Here is a 15,339-nt window from a genome sequence, read left to right on the forward strand (position 1 = left end):
ACTCTATTTTGTCCATGTATAGATATTTATAGAGCGCATATGTTGGAAACTTGACACAGTGAATACCGTTCGCCTCCAGCCCACCCCTCCCCTTCTAGGTGCTTATCCATGTCCTCCCCCATCTAACCCCTGCTGTGCAAACATGTCCAGTGCAGCGCCCACCTCCAACTTTGGTGCAGAGCCTCTCCGACAGGGGCAAACGACAGAGGCCTGGGAAGGGAGCCGCCCTCGCCCACAGCCCAAGACAGGTCCCAGCCTCTGGCCGCACCCAGCAAGGAGGAAGGGGCCCACCACCCACCATTGCCATCCCATGCCCACTTGTTACTGTCATGGCCCTGGCACGGAGGTACCCGCGGAGCTGAGGGCGGGCTGAGAGCACTGCGGGCACTCAGGCCTGGGAGTGGAGCGGGGGCGCTGCAGAGAAGCGCTGGCGGGCATGCTTCTCGCAGTACAGCTCGTCCCCCACCCAGAAGTGCCCGCGCATCTTGAGGTTCAGCCCGCAGTCTGCACAGGTGTAGCAGCCCGGGTGGCGATACCGTCCCTCCTGGATGCGCACGGCCTGGTTCCTGCGAGGACGGAGAGGGGAGAGCCATTAGCCTGGGCAGGGGAAGGGGAGTCCCAGCCGGCGGGGGGGGGGGGGGGGGGGCGGGCCGCCATTCCCATTCCTGGCAGCCTAGTTCCTAGCCCAGAGTCAGGACCTGGGAAGAGTCCAAAATCTGACACTTGACCCCCCAAGCCTGCCCTCAGGAATCTCACTTCAACAGCCCCCCAGTCCCCACCCTCAGGACCCCTAATCAAAAAAAAAGTCATTCCTCCCACACACGAAAGCAGATAAATTCCATCCTGAATCTTCTGGATTGTTAAAGGAGCAGTGCTTCTCAAAGTGTGGTCCCATCACCTGGAGACAAGCTAGAAACCACAGTTCTGGGGCCAGGGCCTCCGGGAGCGGAGACTGGGGCTGCAGACCAGCACTCCCTCCAGCCAGCCCTCAGGGCTCTGCACCCTTTGAGGATCGCCATACGGACACTGTCCTGTGTCTGCCCCACAGGGGTGGACAGTACTCCATTCTGCAGAGAAACACTGAAGCCCAGAGGCTAAGGGGTTTGCCTAAAGTGACTTATCTGACCCTCAACTCTGAGCATGTAAGAAATTTATCGGGGGAGGGCTTTCAGCAATTTCCCAGAGAATGTGGCTGCCTTATAATGCCACCCACTGAGAAAAATAAGCCTACCTCTGGAAAATTCATGCTGTTCCAAAAGGGATGAGGAAGGGGGTAAGAGCAAGATTTCCAGGAGGACGCACCTCATCTAGAGGTAGATCTCCAGAGGCTGTGAGCTTATGGGAGAGACGTCAAAAGCAGGAGCATCCCATCAACCCATCACAGTCCCACTGTGGCAATGCTCCCCTCAGGGTCCCTGACTGCTTGTTGGATGCAGGCCCCTGGTGGGCCCCGCCCCTCCTGAGAGCATCCTGCCCCTACCCATGAGCATGTGCCCTGCCTCCCTGGCCCGACACTCACGCAATGCTGGTACCGCACTTCTCACACGTGTGGAGCTTGGGCGGGGTGGCCAGGGCCCTGGAGGTGGGCAGGGAGGACTGGGGGCTCAGCGAGCTGGGCAGGAAGGCAGGCGGGCCACCTGGGAGGGGTGGGGGTGACAGACACATCAGCGCACATCCACAGCAGCAGCATCCAGGCTGGATTTACTTATGTATACTCTGCTTCAGCACAGCTCCAGGGAGAGTCGTAAAAGGCACACTTACAAGCGGACCTCTAAAGGAACACGGGGCATGAGCGCAGGTAACGAGGAAGGAAGTGGTCACGCCAGGTCCTGGGCTGAGGCTGGTCAAGTGCCCCTGGAGGCCGAGTTGGCTCAAGCTAAGGCAACTGAGGAGAGTCTGTGCTCAGGGTCTGACACGTCAGGCCAAGCAGTGTGTCCTCTCTAGTGACCCAGTCATGACGACATTAATGGATGGTAATAATAGATAACAGCACCAAAATACCTTGGTACAGTGTTCAAAGGTCGCATGTGCATTGCTGCCTCTGTGCTTGGGAACAATGCTAAGATGAAGCACAGATGTTATCGGGCAGGTCTGGTCCCTGTTGCAGCCGAGGACACCAAGACTCCAGTGGTGAAGTCACCATCCATCTGCGCTCTCCTCACCCCACTGCATCTCCCTGTGCCCTCTCCCAGGGCCTGCCGAGGCCTCAGGGTCATGATGGATGAGATTTGCTCCGAACCTTCTCACCCTGTCCCGCTTCCCTGTGTGAACACTCACAGGAGCTAACATCAGAGTTGGAGCCAGCCCCCAGGTGCTGGTGACTCTGCAGACCCAGTACTCCTCCTGTCTGCCCCCTTCTCTCCGCCTGAGGGCACTGCCCAGGCAGGCCTCCTCACCACCCCCTGGACTAGGGCAGTGCCCCGTGCACACACACACACACTCCTGAGCACTGTCTGCTTCCTTGGTTGCTGGGCAGGCCGTGTGCCCCAATAAACAGAGCTCCTCCAAGGCGGGCGTGGGTCCTGGTGGCCCTCGACCTCCACACGGCACGTCTCTGGCCCGTCGATGGGCGACGGGCACGGTGAGCGTCTGTAGAATGGACTCCTACACAGCGCGCGAGCTTGTGCCTCTGCGGGACTCACCTCCACTCTCAGTGGAGCTGGTGAGGGTGCTCCTCAGCCCGGCACGCGAGGCTCACAGCCAAGACTCAACCTCCACAGCCACACTCCTTGCAGCCAGACCCAGCTATTCTCCTGCTCCCACCTCCAGAAGGCCTCCAGCCGCCAGCCTCCACATTCCATCTCAAGGCTGTGTGTTAAAGTCTTGATCTTTTTTCAAGGGCCAAGTCAAATCCCTCTTCCTCCATGAAGCCCTCCCTGGAGACCCAGCCCCACGGCCCCACTGCCTGCCTTTATGGTTCCCTTGACACTTTCCTGATCCCATACCCTGGGAGCCCCTTCCAGAACACACGCTCCTCTCGTGCAGGGCCTGGAGCTTCTGCAAGCCAGTACCTACTCCCGTGATGAGCACTTAAGAAATACCAGTTCAACAACATGTCCAGTCAGGGTCCTGGGGGGGCCCGGGGAACTTCCTTCTCCTACCTGAGCCCCCCGGGGTCCTCACCTCTCTCCTCGGCCTCCAGGGCTTCCTGCAAGAGCCGAAAAGAGCTAGACTGCCGGGGAGCCACCCGTCCCTCGCGATTTTCCTGCAGCATCTTGAAGACTTCTGAATCCTCTCTCAGGAGGTGGCTTCCCCCTTCTGAGTCCACACTGCAGGGATGGGAGGTAACAGGAGTGAGTCCCGTTCCCAAGCTTGGGGGCAGAGAAAGAGTGTCCCAGGGGGAAAGGATTCTAGAGGCCAGAGGAACGCCGACTGGGCTTAGGCGGGGACGCCCCCCTTCCTCTCCAGGAAGCCAGTCTGTCTCCTGGCCCTCCCAGACCCTCCAAGACCCCAGCCCACCCTCCAGCGCCCACTGTACCTGAGCCTGGGGCCAGAGGAACAGGGACGCGGGGAAGGCGGCAGCACCAGCACGGCCGAGTCGCCAGCGAGGCTGAGGCTGGCCTGTGGGAAGGAGAGGCACCAGGGGAGGAGTCAGCAGCCAGAGCCTTGGGCCAGCACACCCATCTGGCCGCCAAGCCCAGCTATTCCCCAGGCCCAACACCAGAGGGCTCCTGGCCCTCGCTGACCAGCAGGCCCCTAGGAGGGGCAATCACCTTGACCCTGCCCTCAAAGCCAGGGCACCAGGGACTGTCCTGCTCAGTCCTAGAAGGGGAGGGAGGCCAGCACCCAGTGAAGGAGGTGTGAGGGCTCCACAAGGGGATTGGGCAAGAAGCAGAACGAAGACCAGCAGGTGACAGCTGAGCACGGAAACCATGCACATTCCTCTGTTATCTCATGCTACATGTTTGCAAAGATGTGGCACGTTGGAGCCTGGCTCCGATCCACAGAACAAACTGAGAGGAAGTAAGCTGACCCTCTGCAGTGAGGAAAAGGAAACCTAAAGGGGCAAAGTGAAGGGGCAAGACCCTCCTTGGAGTCAGGGCTGGGGCAGCACAAAGGACCTCTCCCCCACACATGCTGGGCCCTCTCTTAAGAGGGCAGGGTCCTCTCCTGGCCACCCCAGGAGGTCTTGTCCTGTCCCATGGAGCCCTGGGGAGCCAGGCCCACTCATGGCCCGCACCCCGGCCGCAGAGCCCCTCTCCGGGGTGTGCCACCCACCTTGGGCTCCCACACTTGCTCTTCACACAGAAATCTTGCCTTCAGTTCACTGTTGCTTTGCTCTCTGGCCTGCACCTCTGCAGCCTCCCCTACTCTACTCCCTCTCCGTGGCCACCCCCAGGAAAGGAGAGCCTCAGAGACCACCAGGCAGGCTGGTGCACCGGCTGAGAGCAGTTTCCTAGAAAACTAAATTCCCTTAAAATTCTAAGCCAGGGACAAATTATGAAGTCAAATGAGAAAACTGCACAAATTCTGAGTCTAAAAGCAGAAACTTCAGAGTCTTGAGAAGACAGCCCCAGACGCTCGCCCGGTGGCCCACTCCACCAGCCTGCGTTCCTCTGCTCCTGGGGTTCTTTGGGAAAATGTTCTACAGCTAAGGAGGCTGAGGGTCAGAGAGGCAAAGCGGCTGGTCCAAGGCGCTGGGGAGTCGGAGGCAGGGCTGGGAGTCCACACCCAGGCTCCTGGGTGCCCGGCTGGTGCCGTGCGGTCACCTGACAGCTGGCCAGAGAGTTTCCTCAGGAATGACAGCCACACCAGTTACTCAAGAACAATGTCCCATCTCACTGTCCTGGACAGCAGGCATGTGCCCTGCACAGGGGTTCTGGCCCGCGGGGAGGGAGGGCTGAAACCCAGCCCAGGCTTCCTTTGCCAGCCAAGTTCCCGAGCCAGCCAGAGGGAGGGGTGCTGTTTTCACTTCACAGCTGCTCACCAAGGCAGGTGGCAACCCGGAGAGGGCAGCTTCTGGTTTCCAGAAGGGCTCCATAAAGGCTGGTGGTGTCCTGTGCTTGGGCTCAGTGAAGCCTCAGCCCGCACAGGAGCCAGAGCAAGGCCGTGGCCACAGCAGACAGGGGCGGGGGCACCGCATCTACAGTAACCTCCGCCCCCTTCCTCCTGCCAGACCACCACACCCTGGTGGATAGGAGCCCACTCCCTCCCTAGGAGCTGCACGGATTTCTCCTCCCCGCTCCCAGTCAGTGGGGACACCTGCCGTCTCAGAGGGACCTTTCATCTCCAAGTCCAGAGACGCTGCTCACCTACCCATCAAGAGCTCATCTGTGGCCAAGACCTCTCAAAATGTGTCTTGGGGAATACAGGGATGTTAATAAGTGAGAAGCAGGGGAAGGGAGATGCCCGGAGAGATTCTGCGGTTAAACAAGTTTAAGAAGTTAATAAAATTCAATATATTTCTTTCTCACGGGACTTCTTAGAGCCTTTAAGGGGCTAAAGTATAGAGCGACTCCCAAGAGGGAGCTGGTGGCCCCTGCGACCCCCACACTGACTGACTGCCGCTTCATTGGTAGAACAGAACGCGAGCTTCGTCGGGTTAGGAGTTCCTCTGGTTTTCCACCAACACATCCCCAGAGTCTAGCAGGGTCCTGACACAAAGCAGCTGCTCCATAAATATCTGTTGAAGGAATGACCAGGGGCCGCAGGGTCAGAGAAGGGAACTCAGTGCATCGAGTCTGACTCCGAGGCCGAAAGGTCAGAGGCTTGTCCAAGGTCACTCAGTCCAGGGGGGACCAACACAGGTCTCCTCACCACCAGCCCAGGGCTCTTTACACTGCACGGGTGGTCCTCCAATCTTTGTGTGTATCAGATCCCTGAGGGCGCCCCTACCCCAGCCCATTACCCTGGTGTCTGACCCAGGAGGGCCAGGCCAGGCCCCGAGAATTTGCGTTTCGAACCAGTTTCCAGGTGCTGCTGCTGTTTTGAGGGCCACTCCCTGTACCACCCGCGTCTCCCCTCTGCCCGGGGGGAGGACATCACGAGGAAGCAGGCCACGATGGACGGGCCCTCTCTGGCCATGCCCTAGGCCAAGCTTATGCCTGGCTGGTCTCAGCCAAAAGTCTCCCGGAGAAGGCCCCCCAGGCCCGAACATGCCAGGCCTTGCCTGTACCACTGTTTTCCATCTCATCATTCTCTAACCTAAACCCACTCGGTTCCACCTCCAATTCCACCAGTGAAATTCCTGACACAGCCTTCTCAGGCCACCCCAGCCCACTCATCGCTCCCCTCCCGGAACGCCTCCTGCCTTCATAATTAAGACCACACTGTTTAGAGCTTAATTGCTCCCAAATTGTTTTGCATGTTTGTCTTATCTCCACAACTACATTTTAAATTCTTTAAAGGCGAGGATCTCATCAAATATATCTCTAGGAGCACATTACCTGGAGGCCACTGGGCGAGCCTAGAGAGGGTGAGCAGGGAGCCCCTGCTGTGCAGCCCACAGAGAACCCCACTCCTTCCTTCTCCAGAGCCCCCAGTTTCTAGTACCCTCCCCCAGCTGTCTCCAAAAGCTCTGCTTTCTGGAATGCAGATTCAACCAGAGGTAGGATTCCAGCAGCTGGGCCTCATCCTCTTCACCCCAAAGGCTGGACATGCTTCCCCACCCCTGTCCCCAGCAGCTGTGGCCCAGGACTGTTGGCTGCCTCACTCCCTCACCTCCCCACCACTGCCCTTAGAGAGGAGAAATGCCACCAAGGGGGCTGCCGCTAGTGGACAGTGGGCCCGTGGGGGTGTTGGTCCGGGGGAGAAAGGCAGGAGGGGAGGCAGACAGAGAGTAAGCCAAGTACAACTTGAGGCAGAACCACAGTCCTGCTGGTGGTTCTCTGCGCTGAGTCAGAGGAGGAAGAAGGGGGCTGGGGGAGGGGAGCTGGGGGCGGGCATGGGGCTTGGAATGGGGAGGAATGTGTTTGAGAGATGCCGAGAGAGCCAAAGGGAATCATCCCAACAACAGCAGCAAAGCTATTTCAGCCCCGGCCCAAGAGAAACACTAGAGAACGGAGGAGGCCAGCAGGAAGGGGCGGCAGCGACGGGGCGGAGTGCAGGATTGGGGAGGCCACGGGGCACCGCTGGGCAGGGCCAGGCACAGCAGGTATGACCCACCACCAGAAGCCATGGTCTCCCAGCTCAGGAGAGGATGGAACCTGCTGCTAGTAGATGGAGTCGCTGGATGCCCAGGTGGGCCCAGCCATCTGCAACCCTACGGCACCACGGGCAACCAGAGGGATGGGAGGCTCTCTCCTTCCCCCAGGTGCCCTTACCTGGCGACTTCCTGGGCGGCCCCCACAGGACAAGCGGTCAGCAGCAGCGAGTCCCGGAGAGTGTGCTAGGCTCTGGAAACTGAAATGGGGGAAATGGACAGTGTGAGTGCCAGGGCCCCACCCAGGCTGCCCCAGGGAAACAGGATGCCCCCAGGATCCCCCAAACCCAGTTACTGAGATGCTGAGTGGCCTGGCATGGACCTGGTGGCCAGGGGGCCCACGCTGCGCTCACCTGCGGCTCACCACTGCCTCTCCAGCGAGGGTGTGGGGGCTGGGGTGGGGTGGTGTGGAGAAGGGGCTGTCTGGCCGGGGGCTGAGGGAGGCAGGGCTGGAGCAGGAGGACCGCAGGGAGGACTGGCTGTCCGTGTGGGTCCTCACGGAGTCCTGTGGAAAGTGGGGCCAGAAAAGCAGGAAGGGGGATGCTCATCCCCCAGCAGCCCTGCCCCTCAGGACCCCCTCACTGCAGGGCGCTGGGCCTCCCAACAGAAGGCACCTTCTCACCTGGAAGCGGGTCGCCAGCACTTCCATGGGGCTTTCCCCGTTGGTCTGCCCGGGAGAGGCAGCCCGAGACCTGAGGAGAGGACAGAGGGAAGGTAGTGTCACAGGGGTCCTGGAGCTCCTGCAGAGCTGGGAGGGGCTGCATATTTCAGCTGTTCCCACAGTGGGTTCTCAAGACTATTAAAATGTCCAGAACACCTAGACATTGGGTTGTCAAGTTTTAACCTTGCCAAATCCAAAAGAGACAACTAGCATCAATGGCCACCATCATCTCACAAAAGAAAGGACAGTTCAGCTCCAAAAAGTAGAAAGGACATAATTTCAGAGAAAAGTTTAATAAATTCAATTTTATTAAAAACTCCTTACATTATCCTCTTCCCACCTGCTCTTTTCTTTCCTTTTTCCTTTTTTTTGGCATTTCATCCAGACTTGGTCACTGGCCAGCATCAGTTTGTAGATCACTTTGCGGGGAGATGGCTGCCTTCATATAAATAACCCTTTATCTTTCACCCACGGAGAAAGTGAAGTGCAGAGAGAGGAAGCGAGGCGCCCAAGTCCTACAGCCCAGCTACGGCTGGGCCAGCTGCCCACAAGTGGCCCTGATGGCTGGAGCGCCCTTGAGAGGCTCACTCCCGTCCTTTCTGCAGGGGAGGAAGCTTCTGCTCCATAAAACAAAGGGTGGGGCCAGCCCCTCTTCCCACCAGACAGGAGTGGCAGGGCCTAGAGAGCCAGAGCAAGAAGCAGGCCTAGCTCCCCCACTGATGCAGCCAGTGAGAGGGGCTCTGCCACCCTGGCTCCCCGTGGACCCCCTCCAAAGCCCTTCCCAGTGGAGGCTGGCTAGAACCTTGAGCAGGAGGCTACTGTAGGGCTGGCTGGCTGCTGGCTGAGGGTGAGGAGAGAGACCACCATGTCCCATCCCAACTACACCATTCCTGGTGTCTGGCAGTTCTAGAGAGGTCAGCAAGAACCTCAGTCACCAGCCACCAGGCAGTCACCAGCCACCACGCAGGCCTCAGCCTCCCTGGGGAGGTCTGTGGGGTCAGAGCCAGGGGGCCTGGGCTTTGGCTCCAGCCAGAGCACTGCTTCCTGCCACAGGGCTTCTGATGCCTGAGAGGCCGGGGGTGGCGGTGGGGTGGGGTGGGAGGTGTGGCTAGGAGGGGTTAGAAGTGGTCTGGGCAAAAGAAAGAAGCGACAGACAGCCTTGACCTGCCTAACATGAAGCTGGAGGCCTCGGGGTGCTCAGCCAGGCCCACCTCCCTCATGGGGCTGGGTCCCTCCAAGGGGGACCTGAGAGGAAGTGGTGGTGTCAGCCGCTCCCTGCTGCCCCTCCCCCACCCCACTCTGCAGCCTCTTGCAGATTTTGGTCCCCTTCCCAGATGCAGTGAGGTACTCTCCACCCTCCTCCTCTGGGTCCCATTCCTGCAAACACTTGTGAGCTAGGGTGGCACGAAGAGTCCCTAAAGGGGTGGGGTCTTGAGAGCACCATGGGAGCCAGCCTCTGCAGCCCTGCGGGGCAGCAGGCGTGAGGGGAGGGCACAGAGCCAGGGGCCAGAGGGAGCCTGGCGGTGCCGGCAGTGGTGCAGAGGCAGGAGTACCTGAGTCAGATTCAAGGCCCGCCCAGAGGGCTCTCCTGGCTGGGGGATCTCCCAGCATTCCTGCCCCATGACTCACGGCAATGCCTCACCCCAGGGAGCCAGCTGCTCCCCCCAGCCCCCAGGCCTCCAGGCTGAAAACCCCACAAGCCTGGGACTCCAGAGGTAATGGGGACGGAGGAAGGGCTCTGTGGGGAGTGAGCCCCCAAACTCCTCACCCTACTCTGGGATCTGAACAAAAGGGGGCAGAGGCCATGGAAACCCAGTCTAAGGCACACCTTTCCCCTCCTCAACCCACTTCATGCCCACGCCCTGAACCCCACACACTTGGGAACCAGTCAAACCCGGGCATCCAGGTGGCTGAGGCCAGCCTGCCCTGCCTGTGGCTGCACGCCCAGCTGGGCACAGGGACACCCCTCGCCCACCCTGCTACTGCAGCACTGTTACTACAGGCCCAGAGCCGAGACCTTCTCGCAGACAAGATGAGCCGAAAGGGCCGGGGAAGGCAGTGCTGGGACTGAGGGGGGGCGGGGGGAGGGTGGCCACCGCGAGGTGGGCTGGCAGAGGGGTGAAGAATGCTGGCGGGCACAGCAGAGGTAGAGGGCCTACCGGTCCAGCTGTAGGCGCAGGGGCGAGGGGCTCTGGCGGATCTTGCTCTGGGCCTCTGCATGAAGCATGCCCTCGGCACTCTCCCCGTTGATGGCCACGATGATGTCGCCAGGACGGAGGTCAGCAGCCTCGGCCTTGCCCCGCTCGGTTACCTGCAGGGGATGAGGAACGGGTAGCCTGAAGTACCCCTACTCAGATCAGACAGTGGTGACACTCAGGGAGGGATGGAGAAGACCAGATTCCCAAGAAACGCAGAAGCTGGTTTGAACCAGGCTGGCCCGAGTCCCCTTGAACACCTCCCTCCCTGCCCATCCGTGTCTGCCCAGCTAATCAGCTAATCCCCTCTACAGCTGGAGTGGCAGCACCCCTACCCCCAGCACTGGCATTCTAATAGGGGCCTCCCAAAGAACGTGCAGTGGCAGAGTTTCGGGAACTGTGCTTAGAAATACTGTTGGACAGAGAGCCCTGCCCGTGCAAACCGCACCACACAGGTGGCTGCCTGCACACAGGGCCTCTGCATGAACACTCCCCAGCCTGGGCCCGGGTCAAGGGAAAACTGCCGAGAACTCAGGGGCTCCTGATCTAGTAACCACCCAAAATGGCTGCCAGCGGGCATGGGGTTGGGGACCTCGGAGAAAAGAGCAGGCCCTCCACTCGGCTCAGCTCCCTTTCCCCCTAGAAGCCTGTTCCTGAAGTGGCCCCCTCACTGGCTAACACTCCCAGAAGCAAGACTGGCTCTAGACCAAAAGTGAAAGTTGTCTGTGGGGACCAGGTAGACAGGGCAGACTCTAACTTTGGGGGCACCTCCTTGTCTCCTGGAACTAGCCCTTACCTTAGTCACCATGATGGGCGTGTGGAAATCCCTGCCCCCGGTGATGCGGAAGCCCCAGGGCCCCGGCCCCACCACATCCACTGTCAGCGCCATACCTGAAGAAGAAAGGATGGAGGGGTGGAGCCTGTCCCCAGTCCCCAAGGGGCGCGGTAGGGTGGCAGGAGAGAAGCAAAGGGGAGGAGAGGGGATGACAGGTCCCTAGAGCCACCAGTCAGGGGCTGGGGTGGGTGGGGAGGGTACAGGAAGTGACTACCTCCCTCAACCCCAGTCTCACTTCCCCCACCCTGGGAAGCCAGGACTCTGAGTTCCCTCTTCTCGTCTTTAGCGAGTGGCTCCCTAGAGGCAGACTGTCCGGGTGCCAGACAGGGGCTTGCTGGAGAATGGGTGAGCAGGGGCTGGCAGGTGGGAGGAGGTGTCAGCATTTCCTCTCTCCCCCTCCTCCACCATCAGGGCTAAGTCTCACTAGTGCTTGCTTCCTGTCCCCAAAACCGACAGCACAAGGTACTTCCTCCCTGCTCTGGGGGAGGGCAGCGCTCTGGGAACAGGAGTGACAGCAAGGAAGGGGGTGGCACCACCACAGACAGCTCAAGTAGTTGGCTGGGTGGGGGCTGGCTAAGGTGACGTGAGTGTCTTCAGAGGGGCCTCCTGGCTGCCTGCCTGGCCCCTGGCAATGTGGTCCAGATAGGCAAGACTGGGCTTCCAACCCCCCCCACCCCAGGGGCCTGCTGCCCTCTGACCAGCCCTGCAAGAAGGATGGGCTCATCTGCCAAACTGGCACACCCACCCCCTGGCGCTGGCCAGCAGAGGAGCTAACAGATGCTGCCTGCTAGCTGGGGCCACAGGCCTCCCATCGCCAGCCCCTTCCACTGGCAAGGGAGTGTCCTTGCAGACCCTGCCCTTGTAGGATTTCCTGAGCCTCTGGTTCTGGAGTCAGGAGCCAACCGACGCAGGAAGCCGCAGTGACAGGCTGGGCCAGCACCCTCCCTGGGGCTGCGCCTGGGGAGGCCCAGAGACTGCAGCACTGCCCGAACCTTTCAGGGACACTGGCACCCCTTCCGAGTCTAGGAGCCTGGGGAGGGGTCGCCCAGGCAAGCCGGCTGCCTGCCCTCTTCCTGGCCTTTGGCTGCCCCTTTCGCCCAGGCCCAGGCTGGTGCTCCCCAGGCTCCCAGGTAGACGCTGGCGCCTCGCAGACGCCTTAGATTCTCAGACCTTTGAGCCGGTCAGTGGACTCCGCGCCGGGGGCCGCCGACAGGTGCCCAGCCCGTCGGCCCGGCTCTCCCAGTTCTGGGGCCTTCTACGCTCCGAGGCCAAAGTACCCGCGGGCCAGGGCCTGGAGGAGGAGCGCCGGGAACCGGGAAAGCCCAGCCCGCGGGGGGCGCCAGCCGCGAGGGAGGCAGCAGAGAGAGGGGCTGCGGACGGAGGCAAGGTCCGGGCGCGGAGAGGGGCGCCGAGGGAGCCCCGGGCCAGGCAGGGCGCCCTCACCTGGCTCCGGCTCACCTGTCGGGCTGAGCGGCCGGGCCCGGGAGGGAAGGGAAGGGAAGAAGGAGGGCGAGGAGACGCCGCCGCTCCCGCTGCCGCTGCCGCCGCCGCCGCCGCCGCCTGCCCGACTCTGGGGAGAGCCCGCCCGGGGCTCCGGGACCTGCCTCCGCCCATGTGATCCCAGGGCCGCCCCTGCCACCGCCCCTGGCGGGGAAGCCGCCTCCTCCGCGCAGCCCAGCCCAGGCGCTGCCACCTGGGCCGCGCCCGCTGGGGGGCGGGGGTCACTCTCCCTAGAGCCCTCGAGAGGCTGTGGCCATCCTCCCCGAGGTGCCGCGTCCTCCCGACTGCCCCCTGAGTGCATGGGAGGCCTTCTGGGGACCGTCCCGCGCCCCACTTGGCAGACAGCTGAGGCTGCCGTCTTAAAGCTCTCCCGGGCCGGCCGCGCCCACCCCCTTCAAAGGGGCCCTCGGGCACCCCACCCCGAGGGCCGGGACGGGGAGCGCCGGCTTGGGCGGTCTGCAGGCCGCCTGGCTCCCCCGCCCGCTCCAGGCTCCCACGCTGGCGCAGATGCAGCCCCGACACCCACAAAGCCCAACCCGGGGGCGCCCCTCGCCTCTCTGAAGGGCACGCCCGCTCTCTGGGCTCTCTGGTCGGCGGCCGCAGACGGCGGCGGTCCTTTCGGCCACGTGGAGCTGCCCTGCTTGAGATGCCCCCCAAGTCGGCTCCACTCAGGGCGACCTGCCAGGCCCAGGAGGAGAGAAGAGACTCGCGACTGGAGGTCAGGAGCACCCTCCTGGGCCACACCATCCCTCACTCTTCTGAGCTGATGCTTTTTCCATTCCTGGCTGCCCTCCCCATCTCCCTCTGCTGCCCTGCCTGGGGCCGACCAGCCCAACACCACCGCTGGTCCTCTCCCCCCATGCCCTCAGCTCTCTGCCGACCACCTGGAACCCAGGCTCCAGGGATCAGGAGATGACAGCCAAAGAGAGGCCCCAGATCAGAACCATCTGGCAAATGATTCCTCCAGAGCCATACCTGGCAACCCTCACCCTGGGGAACTCAGGGCCCACTGGAGCCTGCTCTTGCATCTCCCATTGGTCTCCACTCTGTGCTCTCTGTTGGACTGGCCTGTTTTCAGGGGGGCCCACCTGTGGGCACAGCTGTAACTTGCCTGCCTCAGGTGTGAGTCATTCACCCCAATTCCCTCTGCAAGGAGTGCTGTCACCACCCCTCATCTACCTGTGCCGGTGCATCCTGCCTGCACTCACAGACCAGCCTGGCTCCAGCCCTGCTGCCTCCCTGCCCCCAGCCTTCCCAGCCTCTGTCCTCAGTGTGTAAACCACTCTCTCAGTAACGAGTCCCGGGCCTCCGGGTGTGGCCGCTCTGATGCACCCGTTGTCTCCCCAACAAGACTGGAAGCCCCTGAGGGAGCAGGAGACTGCAGGTAGGGCAAACACAGCTTTGAGGCCACACAGACCTAGCCCAGATGCCAGATCTGCCTCTCACTAGCTGTGTGACCTTGGGCAATTTCCTCAGCTCCTCTGGGCCTCAGTTTCCCTGGTGTAAAATGGGAATAGTGCATAGCTTACCCTCCTGTTGTGCAGATTGCCCTCCCATACAAAGCTGCCTGCACACAGGTTCCTCCGAGGGCAGGGTGGCTTTTGTTTGGTTCACTGCTCCATTCCTGGCACCTAGCACAGCACCGGGCCCACAGTGGCATTCAATCAGTATTTATTGAATGAATACTGTGTGAATGATTGAGCGGATTCGTTTCCCTTCCTTCACCCCCCACCCCCGCAATTTGTGACAGGGACTCTCTTTTACACCTCTTCGAGCTCCTGACTTGGCATTGGACAGGCTTTAGAAACATCCACAGGTCAATTTGTAGGATTTCTGCTCCGTGGGTTGTGTATTCACAAAAGTCACAACCAAGATGAAGTTGGCCAACCCCCAGACATGACCCCGTGAAACAGAAGGAAGTGCTGTCCACTCTCAGCAACTCGGTGGCCCCGGGCAATCACTCTCCTGACCTCTGTGATGGGATGAGCATCCCCAGTGGCCTAAGGTCCTTTCTGGCTCTGACCCTCAGGGTCCCCCTAGCCCCTCACCTCCCCCTCATGCCAGGTCCAGGTACAGAAGTGGTCAGCGTGCCACCAAGGCTGTCATGGGAGGCGGCCCAGGTCCAGGCAGAGAAGTGGTCAGCGTCCCAGCAGGGCTGTCATGGGAGGCGGCCCAGGGGCATAGGGTTGGCTTGCAGAGGTTTCAGGGCCCCGTCAGAGAGGGTCTGGATTTGCTTTCTGCCCCAGGGAAAGGAAGTCTCAAGCCTGATGCCTTTTCCCAGGGCATCAGGGAATGGGAAAGAGCTGGGATGGGGGATGAGGAACATGCCAGTGGGTCCTGAAGAATGGTCATTTCCACAGGACGGGCTGCGTCTGCCAACTAAGGAGCAGACCGTGGTGAGGACCAGAGTGGATGGAATGGATGAAGGAGTTCACGCAGGTCTTGCTCTTCCAGCTGCTGTTTAACCACCCCTTGAGCCCAGGCCGCACCCAGGCTCAAGGAACCTGCCAGGGCCAGGCCACGGCCCTGTCATTCACAGGCCCTCCCACCTGTCCTGACAGAACCAGGCACCACCACCTCTACCCACCCACCTAGGGTGGGGGTGCCTTAAGTGACAGGCCTAGAAGACAGGATTGCCAGGAAGAATGTAAAAGTGGCCCAGCCGGGCCACGCCAAGGAAGTCCTTAACCGCTTGCGTGCCCTCCTTCCCCAGGGCCTCTGCACAAGGAACACCTGGGCATTTGGTAGACTTTGTACAGAGGTGGCAACAATCATTGGGCCTGACGTTAGCATTTGATAATGATGTGACCCAGACAACTGAATTTCTCAGCCTCAGTCTCTCCTCCTATGGAATGGAATCATAACCTGCCTGTTGGAACCCTTCTATCAGATAACACCTTATGCCCTACTCAATTGCCAGCAGCTGCCAAGGAATGGAGCTTTCATTCCTTGGCAGAGCAGCCAGGCCCAGACTGTGCCACCGCTGTTGCCCCACAGGAACCACCAA

The 15,339-nt window shown here is 60.9% G+C and overlaps 1 protein-coding gene across 2 annotated transcripts; it reads right to left on the reverse strand.

Annotated features, from left to right (window-relative positions):
• Nucleotides 1-14: 14 nt before the first annotated feature.
• PDLIM2 (PDZ and LIM domain 2) lies at nt 15-12,648 on the reverse strand. Of its 2 annotated transcripts, none has more exons than XM_046656376.1 (10): nt 12,276-12,648; nt 10,794-10,888; nt 9,962-10,113; nt 7,764-7,833; nt 7,495-7,646; nt 7,263-7,341; nt 3,479-3,561; nt 3,124-3,269; nt 1,520-1,637; nt 15-566 (listed from the first exon to the last, which is right to left on the reverse strand). In XM_046656376.1, exons 1-10 carry the CDS (start codon nt 12,631-12,633, stop codon nt 389-391), a joined length of 1,431 nt encoding a protein of 476 aa, XP_046512332.1. In that variant the 5' UTR covers nt 12,634-12,648; the 3' UTR covers nt 15-388. The 2 variants fall into 2 exon arrangements, with proteins under 2 accessions (XP_046512332.1, XP_046512333.1); XM_046656377.1 differs by having other exon boundaries at nt 16-566; nt 12,291-12,648.
• Between the last annotated feature and the right edge of the window lie 2,691 nt (nt 12,649-15,339).

This window comes from Equus quagga, chromosome 3, assembly GCF_021613505.1.
Source record: "Equus quagga isolate Etosha38 chromosome 3, UCLA_HA_Equagga_1.0, whole genome shotgun sequence".
In the NCBI taxonomy this organism is placed as follows: Eukaryota; Metazoa; Chordata; class Mammalia; order Perissodactyla; family Equidae; genus Equus; species Equus quagga.

Coding starts and splice junctions, on each gene's coding strand:
- PDLIM2 (XM_046656376.1), bottom strand. CDS start 12,633: ATGCACTCAGGGGGCAGTCGGGAGGACGCGGCACCTCGGGGAGGATGG. Junction 7,834..9,961: donor CTGCGCCTACAGCTGGACCG/GTAGGCCCTCTA, acceptor TCCTCTCCTCAG/GTCTCGGGCTGCCTCTCCCG. Junction 7,647..7,763: donor TGCTGGCGACCCGCTTCCAG/GTGAGAAGGTGC, acceptor CACTTTCCACAG/GACTCCGTGAGGACCCACAC.